This window comes from Protopterus annectens, chromosome 4.part0, assembly GCF_019279795.1.
Source record: "Protopterus annectens isolate FY-2018-M chromosome 4.part0, PAN1.0, whole genome shotgun sequence".
Classification (NCBI taxonomy): Eukaryota; Metazoa; Chordata; order Ceratodontiformes; family Protopteridae; genus Protopterus; species Protopterus annectens.
Window position 1 is genome coordinate 832960332 of NC_056733.1, and position 19920 is coordinate 832980251.

The 19920-nt window shown below is 40.4% G+C and overlaps 1 protein-coding gene across 1 annotated transcript in view; it reads right to left on the bottom strand.

The window, feature by feature from the left end:
• CCHR4.PART0H22orf39 (chromosome chr4.part0 C22orf39 homolog) overlaps positions 1-17870 on the bottom strand; it is a 137144-nt gene extending 119274 nt beyond the window's left edge. Inside the window, exon 1 of the mRNA XM_044068777.1 lies at positions 17727-17870. Coding sequence (XP_043924712.1) covers positions 17727-17855 — 129 coding nt within the window. The 5' untranslated portion in view covers positions 17856-17870. The remainder of the gene's footprint in view (positions 1-17726) is intronic.
• Positions 17871-19920: the final 2050 nt, after the last annotated feature.

Consider the following 19920-nt stretch of genomic DNA (forward strand, 5'->3'; position numbering starts at 1 on the left):
CCTGGGTGGCCCTAAGGAAGGATATTCCCCGAGCACCATGGAACCTAAAGATGCTCGCTCCCTGGGTGCCAAATCCAATTTGTAATGGAGATATGAAGGCATGAGGTCTTGCACAAGTGGCTGCAGTGCATATATCATCCACAGAGGCTCTGGAATGAAAAGCTACAGAAGTAAACCTAGATCTGGTAGAATGAGCCTTTAATCTGGAAGGCAAGGGTAGCTTATTCTGTTGGTAGACAAAGGTAATGACGTTTCTAAGCCAAGAGGATAAAGTCACTTTGGAAACAGGTTTACCCAATTTGGGTCCTGCAATGGCCACAAACAATTGGTCTGTTTTCCTGAAAGATTTAGTACTGTCCAAACAACAACAAAGCTGCTGGTGCACATCAAGGGTGTGCAAAAGGTACTCCCCTCTATTAGAATGCCTTGGGAAGAAAACCAGCAGGTCAATAGACTACTTAATGGAAAAGCCAGAAATTACCTTGGGCAAGAAAGAAGGGTCAGTACGAAGGGACACCCTATCCGTGTGGAAGATCAAGTAAGGACTCTTGACACTCAAGGCCTGCAGCTCAGATACTCTTCTTGCTGAGGTGAATGCTACTAGAAGTATGGTTTTGCATGACAAAAATTTCAAATCACATGAATCACAGGGCTCGAAGGGAGAGCCTGTAAGAGACTGAAGCACCAGTCAAGTCCCAGGGTTCTAAGGGAGGCTTGATCAAAGGTTTAACATATAATACTCCTTTCAAAAAGGTCTTGCATAGGCGGTGTGACAATTAAAGAATTATCAAGACCATTATGAAAATTGGCGACAGCTGCAAAATGTACAGTGATTGTTGAAGCTGAGGCTCCTGCATATAAAAGAGTAGTCTGGTATTGTAGGATCTTTCGAATAGGTACAGAGAAAGATCTGGTTCTGCCTTGCTTGTTGATGTATCAGACGACTGACATGTTGTCTGACTGAATTGCAATGGTCCCCAAGGGTAGGGATGCATGGAACACTTGCAATGCTAAGAGAACTGCCCTCATTTCCAGAACATTTTTCTGGAAGTTGGACTTGATGGGGTCCAGGTACCTTGGTAAGTCTTTCACTAAAAATGCCCCCCCCCCCATAACAGTGAAGCATCCATGGTCACCGTGGCAGTGGGAAGACAAAACGGTCGACACCAAAGATTCTTTCGTGGCTCCATCCACCATATAATTTCTTCCTTGCAATGGTTTGTAAGGCGTATCGTGGTTGAGTGGGTGGGTTAATGACCATTGTGCTGGAAAGGAGCCACTGCAGGATTCACATGTGCAGTCTCGCCAGTGGTAATAAAGTAATGGAAGCTGCTATGGGAGCCCAAGAGTTGCAGTACAAGATGTGCTGGTACAAACGTGTGAGGAAGAAAGTCTTGAATTTGGTGTCTTATTTTCAAATGCCTGTGAGAGGGGAGAGAAGCTTGACAGGATGTTGTGTCGAAGACCGCTCCAATAAATTCCAGTGTCTTTGTTGATTGTAATCTCCAAGAGGACTAGCAGATTCCTGGTCGGAGCAGTAAGGAGCCAGTCATCTAGATAGGGAAACACCTGGAATTCTTGTAGTCAAAGATGGAATATCACAACTGCCATACATTTGGTGAACACTTGGGGGGCCGTCGAGAGACCGAATGGCAGTGCCCTGAACTGGTAGTGATGGTCTCCCAGCCGGAAGCTGAGAAACCTCCAGGAACAGTGATCCATCTTTATGTGGTAGTACGCATCCTGTAGGTCTATAGAGCACATCCAATTGTCCCTCACTAGGAAGGGAAGAATGGACTGTACTGTGAACCATCCAGAATTTTTGAGGTTTGATAAATTTGTTCAGTAGGCTGAGATCCAGGATTGATCTCCAGTCCTCTGTCTTTTTTGGCATTAAAATGAACCTTGAGTAAAACCCAGATCCTGTCTGTTCTGGTGGGACTGGTTGGAGGACTCTTTTTCTTAGCAGTTTTTCTATTTCTAAGGCTGCTAATTCCCTCTGATTGGGTGGTACATCGGGGATTCGTTTGAGGGATCTGGGAGTTAAGTTGAATGGTATTCGATAGCCTCTGGATATTATTCTTTGCACTCAAACAAACATCGGTAGTAATAAGATGCCAGGCTGGTAGATGCAGAGAAAAAACGACCCCCGACTGCTTCCAGAGGAAAGCAATCAGGCTGCTGCTCAGGAGCACTGGTAGGGTCTGCCGGTGAAAGAATCTCTGGCTCCCTGGTTTCGCGGACCCCCTCTACACCAAAAGGGGCGTCTTCCATATGTAGTTGTCTCCTCTGCCCCGGGGTGGGGGAGGTTGTTCACGAGTGTCGCGAAAGGATCCTTGGGATTTCTTGAACCATATCTTTCCTCCCTTCTGGTTCCTGGAGTAGGACCTCTGGGGGTGGGAAAAGTATGCCCACAGCAGACAAGGTCTTTCTGTCTTTCTCACTATGTGCAAGTGTGTCTCGTACCTTGGGTCCAAAACTGCAGATTCGTCGACGGGTGCATTGACGAAGGAAGATTTAAAGGGGTCTGCAAAGTCATACAACCGCATCCAAGCATTACGTCTCATGACAACACCAGATGCGGCAGCTTGAGCTGCCCCCTCGGTAGTGTGAGATAACAAATGCATCAAGGAGTTCAAGATGGATTCAAGGGTAGCTACCTGCAAGGCGACAGTGTCACGCACCTCATCAGGCAGTACCCCCCACCAAAGAGGAAGACATTTCTGAAACTAGGTCTCGCTGGAGGTGAGTAAAGTGCACCAGATAATTTAGCGACTGAATGGCGAAGGTCGCTGAAGCATAGGTCAGTTTACCTAGTCTGTCCATGGTCCGGTACATGTATTAGGATAACCCAAGTCTATGTGTGGCTGTCAGTTTAGGATAATTGTTCCTATTAGTAGGGTAAAACTTCAATATTTGAAAATGCATGTGTTTTTGCTTTTTTTGTTCTTTTTTGAGGGAGCTTTCAATAAAACAAAAAGTTTTGTAAGATGTAACATAGGCTCAAAAGGATAAGACAAGTAACAACTGTATAAAAGATCAACCTGCCAAACATTAGTGTATCCATGTAACACAAAGGCTGGAAATAGATACTTAAAGCTGTTAAACCATTATTATTCAAACCTTTTATGTATAACATAATGACACTTTCCATATTATCTTTAAATCTAAATAGTCTCACAGATAAATACATAAAAAAATATATAAAGGATTAGTGAACTACATTAAAAATGTACAGTGCAAGTAGCTAAGCTACAGAAGACGTATCTGGAAAGAACTGAATGATAAAGAAAGGTTTTCAGGATGGTAATTCAGTGGAATACCTGGGACAAAGGAAAAGAGTACTACATATTAACTGTAAGAAGAGCTCCAACAGTGATAGAAAAGGATAAGACATGGGCTTACCTTCATATGGTTGAAAGTACATCCTTCGAATGTGTAGATACGCAAACCATTTCTGCAAATTCCGTCCCACCGACTTCCATAAACTTCGAAAAAAATTGAAAGTCGACATTTCCGATCAATCCACAACTGAAACAAGTGCTACCATAGGTAAAAAGGGGGCGAGATTTTGTTATTCGGAGCTTAGGTTTTTGCGTTTTTTTGGGAATTCACAGATTGCAGTTCACGGTAGCAATTTTGAGGATATGGCTGTTGGACTTATGAAGGTAAACCCAAGACATATATAACAATGGTAGATTTATAGTACCAAGGAACTACTGGCAAGGGAGGAGGATTACACTAGCATGTATTTATAGTCCACCTAAAATTGCTATAATGGAGCTTAAAAATTCTGGGAGAAATGAACAGCTTTCAGCAGGGAATATTACTTATAGGTGGGGACTGGAATTTGATTTGCAGCAGTGTAGATGTGTCTAGGGGGCCCAAAAGAGAAAATTTAACAAAGGGGGTAAATTTTTGAAGAAATTAATGAAAATGTTTGGCATGGAAGATGTGAACTCAGTAGTATTCGTTTGGAGTAAATTTACATACTCCACACGATAAACTAGGCTAGGCAGAACTTACATTTCAGCAAAACATGTGCATTTAATTGAAGGTTCTGATATGCATCCAATAAATAGTTCAGATTACACACCAATTGTAGCTAAAATAAAAATGTAGGGTAATGAAATAAAAATTGGCACTTTCCCACCCATCTATAGAAGAGAGGGGAATTTAAGGTATGGGTAGTTAGAGAAGACAGAAATTTCTTCTGAAAATATAGCTAGGGAGTAGGATAAAATTACAGTGGTGTGTAAATAAAAGAAATACAGATGGTTAAGTAGTAACAATTACTTGGGACTGGCAAATGTTGAAGTATTGCAGAACAGGGTGAATCTCACAGAACAGGAGGAGCAGCAACTGCAGAATGCTAAACAGAAAATAAGGGATTACCTTGATAATATGCATGAGTTTAGAAAGATTGTTGTTAAACAACTGTTTTTTATAATATCCCCAGAGCACAAAAACTTTTAGCACAATGACTTGGACAACAAAGTAGAAAGGGTTGTCACCAAGCTTAGAGGGCCTATAACAAATAAGTCAACAGGAGATCCTGTAGCGCTACTAGAAATATTTTGGAAATTTTATGAAAGTGTGACTAAAGCAGTGAAATATGGAAATCAAGAAAAAGGTACAAATGGAAATGTTTACGAAAGACTTAAAATATGCCCAGGTTAATGGTAGATGAGGCTCAATTACTAACAGGATACAAGGAGGTGAGATACAAATGAGGATGTATAACCAATACTCAGAAAAGTCCTGTGGAAGTTTGAAGGCTAGAAGGGAAAAAACTGATAAAGATCTGGAAGGTTTTGTTAACAGTATTTTAACAGGAGGAGAAGCACCAACATCCTGGAAGAAAGTGGTGGTGACTGTAATACCTAGAGAGGGTAAAGACCCATCAAAATCCAGCTTCATACAAGTCTGTTTCAACCCTAAACTATGACTATAAAATTTAACATTAACAGAATGCTGATGATACGGAGGGAAGCAGAATGTAAGAAAAGCATTTGGCAGAGTAAACTGGGAGTTTGAGCATGGCAATGGAAGCATCTGCATTCCTTGATAAAATTATAAAAGATTGATTAGAAGGATAGATAAAGTGGGTGGGTTCCTCTCTGATAATTCTGTTTGAGCAGAAGAACTACACAGGGGTGTCCTCTTTCCCCTTTATTTGCATTATATTTAGAACCATTGGCAAAGAAAATATGGGACTCGGAAATTCAAGGATATAATTGGTATGGTACTCAAGAAAAGCTTACTGTCTGTAGAGGATATTTTAAACCTGATAAATCCAGAAAATGACATTTCAGTGATGTGGAACATTTTGAGGCAGTTTCAAATCTTTTCGGGATACAAATATCAATGAAGATAAAACAAAGACAATAGCTGTAAATGATTTGCCCACAAATAAATTTGTTTCAGCAATATCCATATTCATGGGGACATTAAGTACATAGGAGTATGGATTATAAAAAGATTCTGGTGTGGTAGCTTAAGGATATGTGGGAAGAGAATAAACAAAAGAAAATTAACAAAATGAGAAATTGGAAGCTCTGTCATAATGATATGGATAGCAGGATGCAAGCAGTTAAAATGTTTTAACTAGCTTTAGTTTTATACACAGGTCAGGCATATTTGTTTTAATCAACCAGAGGAGATGTTGTGGATAGCAGTTAATAAAGAGCTGAAGGATTTTATCTGGGAGGGGAAGATGGCAAGAGGGATAAACTAATTCTTCCAACAGAACAATGCAGTTTGGGATTACCCGTTTTAAAGGGGTATTTCAGAGCTACACAATTAAGGCTCCTATACATAGCATAAGCAGAAATTTAGAATTCAAACTGGAAAGGCATGATGATGAAACGGGGGGGGGGAGCTTAAACAAGGACAGACTGGAAATCTAGATGCAGATCTTAAACAGAATAATAATCATACAGATTATTATATTCATAAAGTAGCAGAAAGTATTCCAAGAACTAAGCCAGCACAGGAATGGATAAAGGAGATTATGCTGATAGGGATGACTGCAATTAAGGAAACAGACAATAGGTAAGAGGATGCTGGAGTTCATTGGAAAAAACTAGGAAAAGGACCACTGTATTAGAAGCAAGTCATTAGAGAGGGAAAGGTAATAGAATGGGAAGAGGCCAAGAGTTTATTTGGACTGCAGGCTAGAGATTGCCCTCCCTATCAAGGATTGATGTCAGTGTATAGGCAAAGAGAAAGAAACAGTGGAATCCTAAGAGAAAGACCAACACTGGCAGAGTTTTTACTAGAATCTAAAACGGAAACTGCTGCTACAAAAGGAATAATTAGTACAGCATATAAAATATTGCAAGTACACAAATCAATCAACAGGAGATTAGAAAGGATTGGGAAGAGATTGGATTAGCAAATCATAAAAAGATGGTATGTGTGACACCCTTGCACTGACCCAGTAATCAAGGAGCCTTAATCCTCACCAACAGCACCAGTGAGAGACGTACATATGGGGAGGATGACACGTGCACACCTAGTAAAGTACAATTTCCTTTAAGAGCACACAGAGATCACAGTCAGTCAGTCTGGGGCTGGTTTCTCCCTCTTTCCCCAAATCTCCAACAAGACTCCCCACTGGCACTGCTATAGGGTTAAGATCTCAGCAAAGTGGTCAAGCCAAAACCTCCAGCATCCTCTCTGTCCAACCAATGCTTTGTGTCCTTGCCCAAGTAGCTGACACACATACACTTTGATATTTGCTTTATATACAAAACACAGACACTCATGGGGAAGGCTGGCACAGCAAATCAAAGGGTGAAAACCCTGTGGATGCCTGGGGAACCTCTCTGTAAGCAAAAACAGATGGGGCAAATATTTGTCCCACTCCCTCTTAAACTGGTCTGCAAATGCCTGTAGCATCGTCTTGAGTATAGAGTTTATCCTCTCAACAAGACCATTAGTCTGGGGATGGTATGGGGTGGTCTTTAGGTGCTTCATCCCACAGTACTTCCAGAGACAAGCCAGCAGGTCTAACATGAAAATGACACCTCTGTTACTATTTCTTTTGGGAAACCTACCCTGCTGAAAATCTCTAACAAAGCATTTGCCACTTTTTCTGCCTCAATGGAGGACAGAGCCACTGCTTCAGGATATCTGGTAGCATACTCTACCATCACTAGGATATACTTTTTCCCTGTGGAACTTGGGGCACCCAGAAGCCCCACAATATCCATAGCTACCCTCTGAAATGGCTTCTCAATCACATTCAAAAGCATCAAATAAGCTTTCATCTCGTCTCCTGCCTTGTCTAGCTTTTGGCACTGCTCGCAGGTCCATCTCTGGAAATCCCAGGCCAATAAAAGTTCTGCATAATACATCTCTCGGTACGTTTTATGCCCATATGACCTGCAAAGGGAATATCATGGGCTATGGCTAGAAGGGCCAGTTGGTAGGCTCTGTGCACTACCAACTGCTTTATCTCACCCTCTAGCCCTCCCTCAGGTATCCACACTCTATATACAGTAACCCTTTGTCCCAGTACACAGATTCCCCCTTTACTTGAGAACCAGTTGCCTCACTAGCCATCTCCCTCAGGCCTTGTAATGTAGGGTCTGAGAGCTAAACCTCTCAACTCTCTTTTAGCGACTCTTCCCATCTCCCCTTCCACAGGAAGTCTGGCATTCTCTGACAGCGATACCTGTCAGCCTGGATAACACTACTCACCTCTGCCCTTGCAGTCACTCTGTCCAAGGGAACATCAGTACCCACAAGCAGCTGTGGCTCACCTTCAGTCTCACTGCTACAGGGTAGCTCCCTCCCTGAAGTAAACACTTCACCAGTCCTGGCTGCAAGTGTGCGGTCTTGTCCGAGTCTCCATGCTACCAGACGCACATGCTTGTCTCCAAGCCTGACTGCATGAAACTGCAAGCACAAACAGTACTGCATTATCAAAATCATTCCCTATCAGGACATCTGCAGGGATATCCTCAAACCCACCTACTTGCTTACTTCCTTTTCCACCCTCCCAGTCAAGGTGAACCCTAGCCAAAGGTATTTGGAATGGGGTCCCTCCTAAAGCTCTGACTGGAACGGACTGCCCAAGCAAGTAGTGCTCCTCTGTAACCATTACAGGCTTAACAATGGTTAGGTCAGAGGTGGTCTCTCTCTTAACCATGGCCTCTTTCCCATTCACTAAGACAGGATATAACCTCTTGTGGTAGTTTGGTACCCTTGCTGTCTCGAGACAACTTACTGCTGGGCACACTGCCATTACCACTTACTGGCTCTCCCACCTTTTTTGTTCCCTACCTTGTTTCCGTGGACATCTATATGCTACATGGCCCCATTGGTTGCATTTAAAATATTTAACCCTTGGTCCCGGACTAGTGGCTTCCCCTGCTACTGGCGAACTCTGTTGGGGCAGTCTGGGCTGCTCACCATGGGTTCCCTTAGACCCATTAGTAGCACTGAGTGCCCCTTTCCTGTGCAGTGATGCCCTGCTTGCTAGGTATAGGTCTCCCTTCTTCCTCAACTCATCTACAGTACTACATTGTCTATCAGCTAATCAGATTCTCATGTCCTCAGGCAAATTGCTAAGGGCTTGTTCCCTCATCAAAAGGTCTGCCAGCCCTTTAAAAGTGGTGACCTGACATCCACTCACCCACCTATGAAAATAAGTGGTTAGTTCAGCAACATATTCAATCACACTTTCATCTGCCTTGCATCTGTGCTCATGAAACTTTTTTATATAAGCTTCAGGTGTTAACTTTAAACATTCTAGCAAACCGTTCTTTACAACATTATAATTTAAACAGTCAGTATCAGATAGTTTGGAAAGAACAGTTACAGCTTTACCATGGAATAAGGGGGGGGTTATGAACAGTACCCAGAGCTCTTGGTCAACATTACACTGTTTATATACCCTCTCAAAACATATGAATGAAACTTATCAAAATTATCCCCAGTCTGTAAATTGTGGAAGAAATTTACTGACCTTTGTTACTTCTGGGGTTCGGTTACTCCCTTCCTCATTACTTCCATGACTCTGGCAAAGAGTCAGCATCTCCTTTTCATGTTGTCTCTGCCTCTCTTTCTCCTCAGCTTCCAGGTGTCGCAGTTTCACATTCTCCTCAGCTGTCAGAAGTTGCAGTTCCTCATTTCCCTCGGTTTCTAGATGCCCCAGTCTCTCTGCCGCCTCCGTTTCCAAACACTTGGCCTCTAGCTCAAGTTTCTTTAACTCCAGATGGATTTTTAAGTCTTCTATGGAAAGGTTGAGCTGTCTATTTTCTAAGCATTGTACATCTCCAAGGCCAGTCTGATTGCCCTCCTGGATTGCTGGGGTGTGATGCAGCTGTGACTAAAGCTGCAATCATGTCTGCTTTAGTCGGGTTGGCATGCACCAGTCCTTTAGCCTGGCACGTTTCAGCTTGTCTCCTTGTCAGCTTGCCATACTCCTCTCCTGACATGCTTGCCTGCTCTTCCACTAACTAAGCTAACAAAAAAAGACAATTGTGACATGAACTTTGAATGCTCACTGTGTGGCTGATTAACAGTACAAACACTTTCAGTGACACTGTACACAGGCTACAGGAATTCAATATTCATACCACTACAAGCCAATTAATATGTGATGTGGCTAACTCACCACTATCAACCGATTAAAATGTGATGTGGCTATCCCACCACTGCCAAACAATTAATATTTGATGTGGCTATCCCACCACTGCCAAACAATATGTGATGACCCTGCGCTGGCTCAGTAATCAAGTAGTCTCAATCCTCACCACTAGCACCAGTGAGGGGCATGCACATTGGGAGGATGACAAGTACACACACAGTGAAGTACAATTTCCCTTAAGAGCACACAGAGATCACAGTCAGTCTGAGGCTGGTTTCTCCCTCTTTCCCCAGATCCCCAACAAGACTCCCCACTGGCACAGCTATAGGGTTAGGATCTCAGCCAAGCATTCAAGCCAAAACCTCCAGCATCCTCTCTGTCCAACCAATGCTTTGTGTCCTTGCCCAAGTAGCTGACACACACACTAACACAGATACTCCTGGGGAAGGCTGGAACAAGTTTACTAGCTATGCCCACTTCTGGCCAGACTAAAAAGGTAGTTATCGCTGCCACCAACCAGCTCTTTATCAGTTACTATAAGGCCCTTACAAAGGGTGACCATTCTACTGCGTAATGTTACTATTATCCAAATGGCAAGTGTGACCAAGATAATGGCCATTTAGGAGTGGCCTATACAATGTCAAATACATATGCAAGTATGCTAAGAGCTTAAACATCTCTAAACAACCAGCCACAATTAAAAGGTTTACATATATTTAATAATAAAAGAACAAGACAATACTCAATAATGCAACACACTGACTACAGAGTTCAGAATCACAGGAAATATTTTAAAACATTACAGGAGTCTCAAATAAGTACAGAAAACATCTAAACTAATCTTTACTATATTCATGTCTATAGCTAAAAGATACTATGTCCTAAATAACTTACTTACAGAGCACGGAAAATGCAGATAGTGGATGTTTCTAGGTCCAAGACAAGATACAAAAACCAAAGTCTCTAAAATAGTGTTCACCGAATTAATTTCAAAACATTACTGCTGGGTCAGCTGGATGACATCACTATTTGTCACCTGTCTTCAGTTTCCAAGCTAACAGATACCAACAGAATTTAACATTTCTCTGTGAAAAATACTTCTCTCAGAAGTTTGCCTATAACTGGAAGTCATAAAACAATTAGCACTTTTACATTTGAAACCTAGTAATTATTTCTGTTTCAAGACAATAGAAAGAAACTTTTAGCTCTGGACATCCTGTCTCCTTGCTGCACTGAAACAAAATCACAAAACAATTCACTTATTTTCTTAGAGTTTGCAAGTTAACTCTGTATGTTCCAGCTTCTACCATGAAAACACACATTTGCACAGGCACATAGTCCATATACATTTCTGTTCTTTTCCAGTAGGGTACACTGTGGTTACATTCTTGAAGCTCAGTATATAACACACAGTTCAACACACACCTCTGCACCAGTAGTTTAATATACACATAACATATACTTCTCTTACATATGTAAGACACCCCTATGGATCATATTACTATTCACAAATGACATATGATTATTTACAAAATTCCAAATAGCTGGGATGACAGCATTTCGGTTTGTCACAGGATGATATATGTATGCCTCCCAAATATGCAAAGTCTATAAGATTTACGTTTTTGCTTGGAAGTTTTACATAGATATTTTTATACCCCAAGCAGATTCCAAATATTTTTTTTCTCAGGTAGATAGCAAATGTTGGAGGTGTGATGGGGAAGAAAGCTGTAGTTGGGAACATATTTTCTGGGAGTGTAATTGAGTTAGTAGACTTTGGGAAAATGGGAAGTATGGGAACAATACATACAGAGGAGGAATGAGGTTTAAAAGAAGGCAGGATCTGAATTAGCTATGTAATGTCTGACTGAATGCCTGGATAGATAAGTGATTTATAATGTCTGCAACTAAAATTATGTCAATATGGTTTGTTTTCATTTATATAAATATGACTGCCTATGTCATACCTGATAATTTAATAAAAATATTTCTTGTTAAAAAAAAAAAAAAACTGCAACCTTTCTAAACTCATACATTTTATCACTCAGAAGTTTATTTTAATTTTATTTAACATTGGTTAACTGGGAAAGTCAGACTTGGAACAAAGCCAATTGGCCCAGGGAGAAATGTTCCAAACGCAAGTTTTTATAATGTGGGAAGAAACCAGAGCACCCAGGAGGAAACCCACATAAAAGCAGGGAGGACATGCAGACTCCACACAGAAGGCACCCCAGCCGAGATTTGAACCGGAGAACGTCTTGCTGTGAGGCGACAATATTACCGCTGAACCACTGCGCCGTCCAACCACCAGTTGCATCTCCATGTTCAGACTCCCCCCTTATACTTTAAGCTTTTTTAGCCCCTCTAGTAAATACTATTACTTCTTCCCCATATCCCTTTCTCATTTATGTGCAACTTATCTTTAAACTCCATCGTCATTTTATCCTACTTGATAACAATCCCTTCTGAAAATATGTACATCTCCCTAATAACTCTTGAATCATTTCCATTATCCATTCTGAATCACTTCCACAAACCATTAGATAAATTCCACTCTTTTTTAACAAGTAAGCAGGAAAGCACCGGCATCTCAATTTATACTTCACTGCCCTGCATCTTTATCTTAGTTTTTATTGGATTAGCTATAGTCGAGTTTTTAATAGAGTCTAGAACAGAACTGCTGTTAAAAACAGTGGTGATTAGTAGGGCATATAAAATGCTGCAGGAGAACTACAAGGATCAAATCAGAAGTCAGAAGAAATTGGGATAAAAGAGTGGAAAATTAACATACAAAAAACAGTGGAGGCACTTCACTGCTCACAGGTCTGCAACAAAGTCTTGAAGGCTCAGGATTTTTACATGCAAGTGTCTTCATACATATTTTTTATACCCCAAGCACTACTTTCCAGGTAGAGACCTTTACTCAACCAATAAGCTCTTAGTTAAATCACAAAAAAAGTCTAACAGCACAGTAGGCAGCTCATTATACTCCCACCAAGTATCTAGACTCAGGAGCACCATCCTATACATACACAAAACAGACCTTACTAAAACACCACCTAAACCATGTGTGTCCATGCACATGCCCCTCTCCCGGATAACTCAATTTTCCTTTGTCAGCTCATACCCCCTATCCCTTTATACATAAAAAAGTTCTACCACTCCTCCTTAATCCCCACTTTACATTTCAGTTTCTTTCTGACCTTCCCACTTCATCCATCTGCTTCAAATATTCTCAACCACTCCCCTTATAACCACGTTCTATGTCAATAAGAACCCTGGTGTTCTTATCCCCACTCTACCTGACTTATCAGCTATACAGTGCTCAACTACCGTCTACCTAATGACTACCTGACCTCAATTTTAAATTTATTCCTAATGTATATAATGTAACTCTCCTTATGCATGTCTTAGAAGTCATATCTAATGTCTGCTTATCACACATATTGCGCAAGAACTCTTTGCATACTAAATGTTTTACATTTGGAATTTAATCATCACGTATATCATCACTACAAAAGAAATGCCCATTTTATCTTTGTATAGTGTCACTACAGAACAATCATCTGTTTTTATCAATGTCTTAAGAACTATCAGCTTTGTATTAGAACATTACCCCTCAGAGATTTTCACACAGTAATGGGCGTGGCGTACATGATTGACAGGGCAAGCCCGTGTGAGGTTGCATGCAAAATATGGCTGAGTGACGAGCCATGCAGATTATTCAGCAGCCTGTTGAATATTCAATCTATGACCATTTGTTGCATTTTTTTTTTTTTGCTTCCCAAAATGTTTATTTTTAATTTTTCGATATACAGAAGACACAATGTTGCTTGTCGTTCTTGAAATATGGCCATTCCAATCTAGTTATTGTGTGTCCCTTAATTAAGAGATGTAAGGACAGGTTCTAGTATTAGTGGGACAGAAGGGCAGTGTGTACACAGTACTTCACACCCCCATCCTAATTTTGTGCTTTAAATTGCTTTTGCAGGTGGGCAAGCCGCCCTGCACCCCCCCCACCTTAAGTATACTTTTGTGCTTATCAGAATAACACAAAATTTGTGTTTTTTTTTGGTAAATTACTGAACAAGGAAGTCAGTAAATGACACGTTTTAGTTTCACAGTTTACATTCTTTTGAAATGCATGCCAACATAAAACTTGTAAAGCTAGCAACTTTCTAAGTCTATAAACGCAGTACTTAATTTATCTCCCTATATTTAGTAGTTTGCCCCCCATTCTATTAGGCTTTGTTAAGATTTTGGGCGTTAAAAGATCGAGAGGTATGCCTGAGTGTTACCAATGGTTTCAGGTTTGTACCTCTCTTATCTTAGTTACCGCAATTGACTGTCCCCCGAAATAAATGCAGCAGACATTATAAAAAAATAAATCATACTTTGAAAAATACATATCTGCAGACCAACAGAATGACATGGAAAATTCTTTGGCATACAGGGAGTGGCACCGCAAATAAATACTGGACGTCAAACAGCTAAGAAACAGTAATAATTAAAACAGAATACAAGTAAAGTGATCTGCCATGTGCATTCCTGCACAGAGGACTACAAATAGCTTAGGTGTATGTTATATAGAATGGATAACGCGCACTTGCAGCAGCGTGTACATTCAACTACACTGTTTTCCATATTCTATTTGGTGACGTTGGGTGTCTCATGTTTATTCACTGTAAGACTAGCAATTACAGGGAAATGTACAGTAGTGGGTGGAGTTTAGGCAGCCTCTTGCTACTGTGTATCTGGTGGGGAAATGTTCTAATACAAGACCAATCTATATAATGCATCTTTGTAAAAAAAGGTAACTAACCACTTGAAATGTTAGGACCCACTAGCCTGGAGACTGAATGTCCAAAAAATGGACTTGTATATCAAGTCCAAGATAGCCACTTCCCAGGCTATTCCATTTTCCCTGAGGTATGGTGATCTTAGAGAATTACTATATACAAGCTTGGGATATTGGGGGGGGGGGGACTTGTCCCCCTGCAAAAAGAAAGTTGAAAGGAGAAAATCAATGTTTGAGATTCGCTCTTCTCCTACAGTTTTGATGCTTTTTTGGGCTGTCATCACTTCAGCACTTGGCATTTCAATAGAGAGCCAAATTTGTTTTGTCATAAGTATCTTAAATGTATAATAAAAATATATTTAAATGAATCTATTTTCGCAACATCTATCCAACCTCTTTAGATTATAGCTTATGTACAGAAAACTGGAGAAATAATTGTGCCAATGTTTGAGTGGTGTGTACTAGCTAAGAAAAGCTACTAAATCTGATGTCTCCAGAGAAAGAAACTGCATGCTACTTCTGAAGATGTACCAACATACTGTATTTTTTACGTTAAATTACAACACTTTCAAAAAAAGGTGGAGGCTTACTGACAGTACTATTACATTACACATGCTATTACTAAAAGAAAGCTTTCACTTAATGAATACACATACTGAAAAATTCCTGAACAATAAATGTTTCAATTTGTGAGCAGCACATAATCCCCTTTCCTGGTCATGAGAGAACAAATAATGCAAAACTGCAGATATAGTGAAAATTTGTTACTGCTCATGGTACTAGTTATTTCTGTGGTGGGAGTATTCTGTCTCTCCCTCCCAACATTTTTTTTTTCAAACACAGTATACACTCCGCACTAAAAGGAAGGTAAGACAATGACATATCATCTACTCATTATTTTACTGTCCATCAATTGTGCAAGTGAACTGGTCTGAGGACCCTTTTCAGCCATGATCAGGAACAAATGCAAAAACATGTGGCAGAACATACCATTGTAAAAAAAAAACTATTTTACAATTACAACGACATGAACACACATACATACAAAGAGTACACAATAAAATAGAATTAATGAGTGGCTGACTATGCACATAGCAGGCAACTACTTTAACTTACAGCTACAAACAATGATCACCATGGTGTAAGTGAAGTGCATTTTCTACTTAGTTTCTTTTTCAATACATGAAAGGCTCATGAAGACTTTTTGTGGGGTGGGGGGCATTTTTGATTCCTCAAGGCTGACCATTAGCTTTTTCCAGTGTCCTCTCCTCACCTGCTGGGTCTACTTAACTCAACTAACCCTGCACTGGACAAACTCTGAACAATGCTGGGGCCACTGAGGAGATCAAGGCACCCTGGGCCAGCACCTCACTGCTGCTTAGGAGTGTCCCCCCCACCTCTGAGTATCCATCCCATTCTAAGGAAAAAAGTGTAATGGGCTTGCAGGCATACTATCCCACCTCCACATCAACTCAGCCACAGCTCTGCTCAAATGAGGACACACCCCCCCCCCACTGCATTCCTGGCCTCCATCAAAGATTAAAAATAAGGTGTACCCAAGTGTGAGCACTCCCTTCCAGGATGATCATGCCACCCTCCCACCTCCACCCTCATGTATTCAAGAGGCAACAAAATGTTAGGGCTTTAGCCTTCAACACCACTAACACATATTTACATGCAGAAAGAAGACTGCCATTTGAGGGTCACTCCACAGAACTACAGATGTTGCAGAATACTGTGTGGGCTTATACTGACATGATTTACTGGGATTCAGCTGAAAGGTTTTGGCACACGCTACTCCAGAATATACAAGTTCAACCCGTTGGTCACAAAAAACTGTGACAGCGCCTATTGTCAGTAATGCTAATCTGACTATCAAACTGGCCGCCTGAGGGCCAGAAGGAATTAAGTGTGTGTGTCAACTCTTTTTCTATCAGAAGGACAGTGCGGTTTCTTTCTGGAGGCTAGCAACAGTAACTAGCACAGCCAAATAACAGAGGCAGTAGACCATTTGCAAAAGAAGGTTCACTTGTGGAAATGCACACATGAAGACAACACTGATGTCACTGTGGGAACAGAGTAAGACTAGACAGAAACCTCTTCTATCAGGTTAATACTAGATCAGAATGACCCTAACTACTCTCCATTTGCAATGGAGAATAAGGATCAACACCAGGCATAAAATAGTAGCTGGGGGACCAAAAATGTAGTTGAAAAAAAAAATCTAACAAAACAGAAGATCTACAGAAGAAAGGATTTGTAAATAGGCTGCAAACAACACACTGCTAAGTACTGATATGGCAACACTTCACTTTTAGATGAGATGCACTGCATCATGTTTATTTACTCTTAAAAAAAAAAAAAAAACAAGTATTAACAATGCCACTACTGAAATGTCACTAGATGCTGAAGTATAATTTTTTGCCAATTCACCTAAGCTTTTCACTTTGAAGTGTCTATGCACAAAAAAAACAGGTAGAAAGTGGTGGTGGTGGGGGGGGGACATAATCATCCCAAGAATTTCATGTCAAACCTACCTTTACCCCCATCCATACACACCATAATACAGTAATATCACCACCACTGTGGTTCACATAGGCATACACTACTTGCCATCTAAAGCGAAGGACTCCACAAACAGCCATTAGGGAGACGAAAACCACACTCTCCCTCAAAAAGGACTTGCACAGCTCGATCTCAACCCCCACACACAAAGCTCTCAAAACATCATTTTGCTAGTCGAGCTCAAGTTACAGCAAGTGCTGACTGAAGCTCTCCTAGCTTTCACTATATATGTGTGACAACTGAACACGAATATTTTATATTAGACTGTTCAAAATATATTGGCAAGCATTTCAACGCAGTCCCTACAAATCTTTACTGTACGTTATACGAGACACGTTACGCAGTCACTGTACTTCGGTGCAAATATCCATCCCTCCGAAACATAACCTTCAACCCACACCTCCAAGCACAAGCAGCAGTCCCCAGTATAAAAGGAATATTTAATAAAAAATAAAGTACATAACTGTTAAGAATATTTCACCGTTATCATTTTCGGGTATAAATAAATGCCTATCTACATAACCAACCTCTCCATAGACCTGTATAACAATATGCTAATTCACGTTTACGTTTTTCATTTTATTTTGCCACTTGTAAAAAAATGACTTACAGCAGCAGGACGTTATAATAAAAGCATATAGCATTTATGGCGGTTTGCCTACGTCTGGCCTAAATCGTGGTTCATAAGGGTCTTCATTACAATCCACTCACCAAACAGCTGTTATTACACCACAGATATACGTACAGACACATTTAACTTACCCTCCAACTGACATCCGCCATGCTTCTCGTCTCTAATTCAGCCACGCCTTTCTCTGCTGATAGGGCAAGGCCAAAAGAGAAGGCAGGTATCATTGGCAGCTGCACAAGGTCAATAGCTACGGAAACCATTCACAAGCAGAAAGGCACCACCCACTCCATGCTATGTAGTAGATGTGTTGCCTCAGTAGGAAGTAATGAAGGTGTGTGCATGTATATGCATGCAAGCAAGCATTCATTTGCTCACAATCTGTTTTAACGGTACTGAGAGTAATCAAGGTAGGGTTACCACCTGTCCCACTTTGCGAGGGACAGTCCCTTTTTGGCCAGTTGTGTCCTGCAAAAAAATTGTAAAAATGGCAAATGTCCTGAGATTTTAGGACAAAACTATTTCCTATATTTCATGTAATAGTTGCATAAAACAGTTATTCTGAATCTGAAACATCTAAATGTTATAAGAAACAGAATAAGTAACTAAAATGCTACAAGTATAATCTTTTACTTGGGCAAAAAAGTGAAGTTCTGCCCTTTGTACTGGCCGTGGGTATGTTTCGGCCTGCAAAAGCTGACATTTGTACCACAAATGTCCCACTTTGGACATTTGAAAAGGTGGCAATCCAAAATCAAGGTGCTGAAGATCCAGAACATACCTCGGAAAACATAAGGTGGAGTAAGGAGAACCAGTCAAGCGTGATAGGTAAACATCTTCCACTGAATGTCTGCTGGGTGTAAAAGTGTTTAATTATTACTTTAAAATTGTCAGTTCACTTATCTTCCTTTGCTAGAATGAGAGAGACTGCGCAGGTCTCAACATTTAAACTCCAGCATTAGGGACACCGTATAATAATATAAAACAAACAGGGAAAGGGTCCTCAAACTGGATGTTTTTTTTTTAAAATAACGGTGCTCTTAACTTAAACAAAACAGAAGTTAGGTGCTATTTGATATTCAAATTTTATGCTAATTAAGGTCCTTTTTGCCAAATGTACTTATGTTTCAAGAACTTTGGTGCATATTTCAAAGTCCGCAGGCTGATAGTTATGTTCCAACCAATGTATGATAAAAGAAATAAAATGCAGTCTGACGATTAAGTTCGACCTTGACTGTTAAAAGTTATATTGTATTTATCTGCTAGAAGCTCTTTTATCATATAGTAGTTGGAGCAGTATATTACACTGAACAAAGACTCGTATAAGATCGGGCATTTGAGTGTGTAATGATTATATGACTGTTTCACAATTTAAAAGAAACTGATGGGGTCTCAATGACTATAAGCACTAGCTCAACAAAGGGCTGGGGTCCATTCCTGTCACATTATTAGAAACTCTAAAACATCTGGAACAATAAAAAAGAAAAAAGACAAAGCACAAAATGTGCATCTAAAATAGCTTTCAACCTCTCCTCTGCCTGACTACACACTGTTTCTGTCTGTCCCACGGGCATCCCTCAGTAGTGTGCACAACTTCCCTTAAACACATTCAAAGGTCCAACAAAAAAAAAAAATCTGAAGCAACTGCCTGCATACAAGAAGACGGAGAGCGGAACCCCGTACAAACCAGTAAAAGCCACTGCAAGTTCTACTTTTATCAACAGACTGTGAGCAGTTACCTTAAACATTCAAAGGTCCAAAAAAAAAAAAAACTTGAAGCAACTGTCTGCATACTAGAACATGGAGAGCAGAACCCCATACAAAAGCCACTGCAAGTTCTACTTTTATCAACAGACTGTGAGCAGTTCCCTTAAACACATTGAAAGGTCAACAAAAAAAAAAAAAAAAAAAAAAACCTGAAGCAACTGCCTGCATACAAGAACACAGGAGAGCAGAACCCCATACAAACCAGTAAAAGCCACTGCAAGTTCTACTGTTATCAACAGACTGTGAGCAGTGTAGGCTATTATAATAATCTCTGTGATACTCCTACTGATTCTTCTGCTGGTGCACACTACTGGACCCCCCCCCCTTTTTTCCTCCCTTTACTGTAACAAATATATACATTTTTCCAAAGCTTTGCATTTCTTTTATATTTTATCTTGTATATCACATTTCTTTTATATTTTTGTATTGTATTCTCCCATTTATTGTAACAAATATATACAGTTTCCCAAAGCTTTACATTTATTTTCTATTCTACTTCACTGATGCTCTACTAAATCTGCTTTTGAATTCACACAGATAAACCGACACCTTTAGGTACTG